At 62.3% G+C, this 1,107-nt stretch overlaps 1 protein-coding gene across 1 annotated transcript in view; it reads left to right on the forward strand.

The window, feature by feature from the left end:
* Positions 1-991, forward strand: part of LOC103620267 (uncharacterized oxidoreductase C663.06c) — a 4,205-nt gene extending 3,214 nt beyond the window's left edge. The window contains exons 3-5 of the mRNA XM_017740804.1: positions 3-280; positions 380-499; positions 789-991. Of these exons, the coding sequence (XP_017596293.1) occupies positions 3-280; positions 380-499; positions 789-902 (512 nt within the window). The 3' untranslated portion in view covers positions 903-991. The remainder of the gene's footprint in view (positions 1-2; positions 281-379; positions 500-788) is intronic.
* Positions 992-1,107: the final 116 nt, after the last annotated feature.

Genomic DNA, 1,107 nt, shown 5'->3' on the forward strand with positions numbered 1-1,107 from the left:
AGGGGGGAAGAGGAGGGAGGATGACCCAGTCCTGGTGTCAGTGTTGCCCACTGTGGAAGGAGCTGCTCCCCTGCCCTGTGCCATGTCCGTGTGTGCTCCTGTCCCCTCTGTCTCCTTGCAGGCGTTCCTGCCCTTGCTGAAGAAGGCTGCCCAGGGGAGCCCGGGCTCAGGGCTGAGCTGCAGCAAGGCTGCCATCATCAACATTTCCAGCATTGGTGGCTCCTTTTCTTCTTTCTTTACTTGGGACGCGATACAAGCCACCTCATACCGCTGCAGCAAGGTACTGTCGCACCTTTGCTTCCCCTGCCCTCCCCAGCTGTGGGTCCCCTGGCAGCTTCCCTTCCTCTCCCACCACCGTCCCCTCCCTGTCTCCCCACAGGCTGCTCTGAACATGCTGAGCAAGTGCCAGTCCCTGGCGTACCGGGAGCACGGCGTCCTCTGCGTCGCTCTCCACCCCGGCTGGGTGCAAACCGACATGGGCAGCTCTGCCGGACACACGGTAGGAACTCCCCCAGGGCAGGTCCATCAGAGCTCCTGCACTGACTTTCCACGGGTGGGAATTGCTGTCCTGAGCCCCTGGCCATGACTTACCTGCTACTGGGGCAGCTCCTCCTATCCTGGTCCTGGGTGCTGGGTGCCCCCAATCCCTCGGTTCTCTTTTCAGCCCCTCTCCCTGGGGCTGTCAGCTTTCCCTTTGCCCCGGAGCAGCTCTTTCCCCTGGCTGCAGCTGCTCCAGGGACCTCAGCCAGGCCGTGGGCATGGGCTGCATCTCCCCCTCTGCCCCACAGCCCCCTGTGACAGTGGATGACAGCGTGCAAGGGATGCTGAAGGTCCTCTCCTCCCTCTCTGAGAAGGAGACCGGCACCTTCCTGGACTGGGAAGGGAATGTCATACCCTGGTGAGACACCAGTTCAGGATCCTGGCAGCAGGACTCTGTGCCACTGCTCCCCCCTGTCCCACATCCTCAATAAACTCCTGCTGAGAACCACCAGCTCTGTTGTGCATTGCCAACTCCTGGGATGGCCCCTTCCCAGATATCCCACTCCTCATCCTGGGATGCAGTGGTGCCCACAGCTGCCCTCGAGCCACGGCTGGCACTCGCCTCCC

The sequence above is a fragment of the Corvus brachyrhynchos genome, unplaced genomic scaffold (genome assembly GCF_000691975.1).
Source record: "Corvus brachyrhynchos isolate BGI_N302 unplaced genomic scaffold, ASM69197v1 scaffold26, whole genome shotgun sequence".
NCBI classification, from domain to species: Eukaryota; Metazoa; Chordata; class Aves; order Passeriformes; family Corvidae; genus Corvus; species Corvus brachyrhynchos.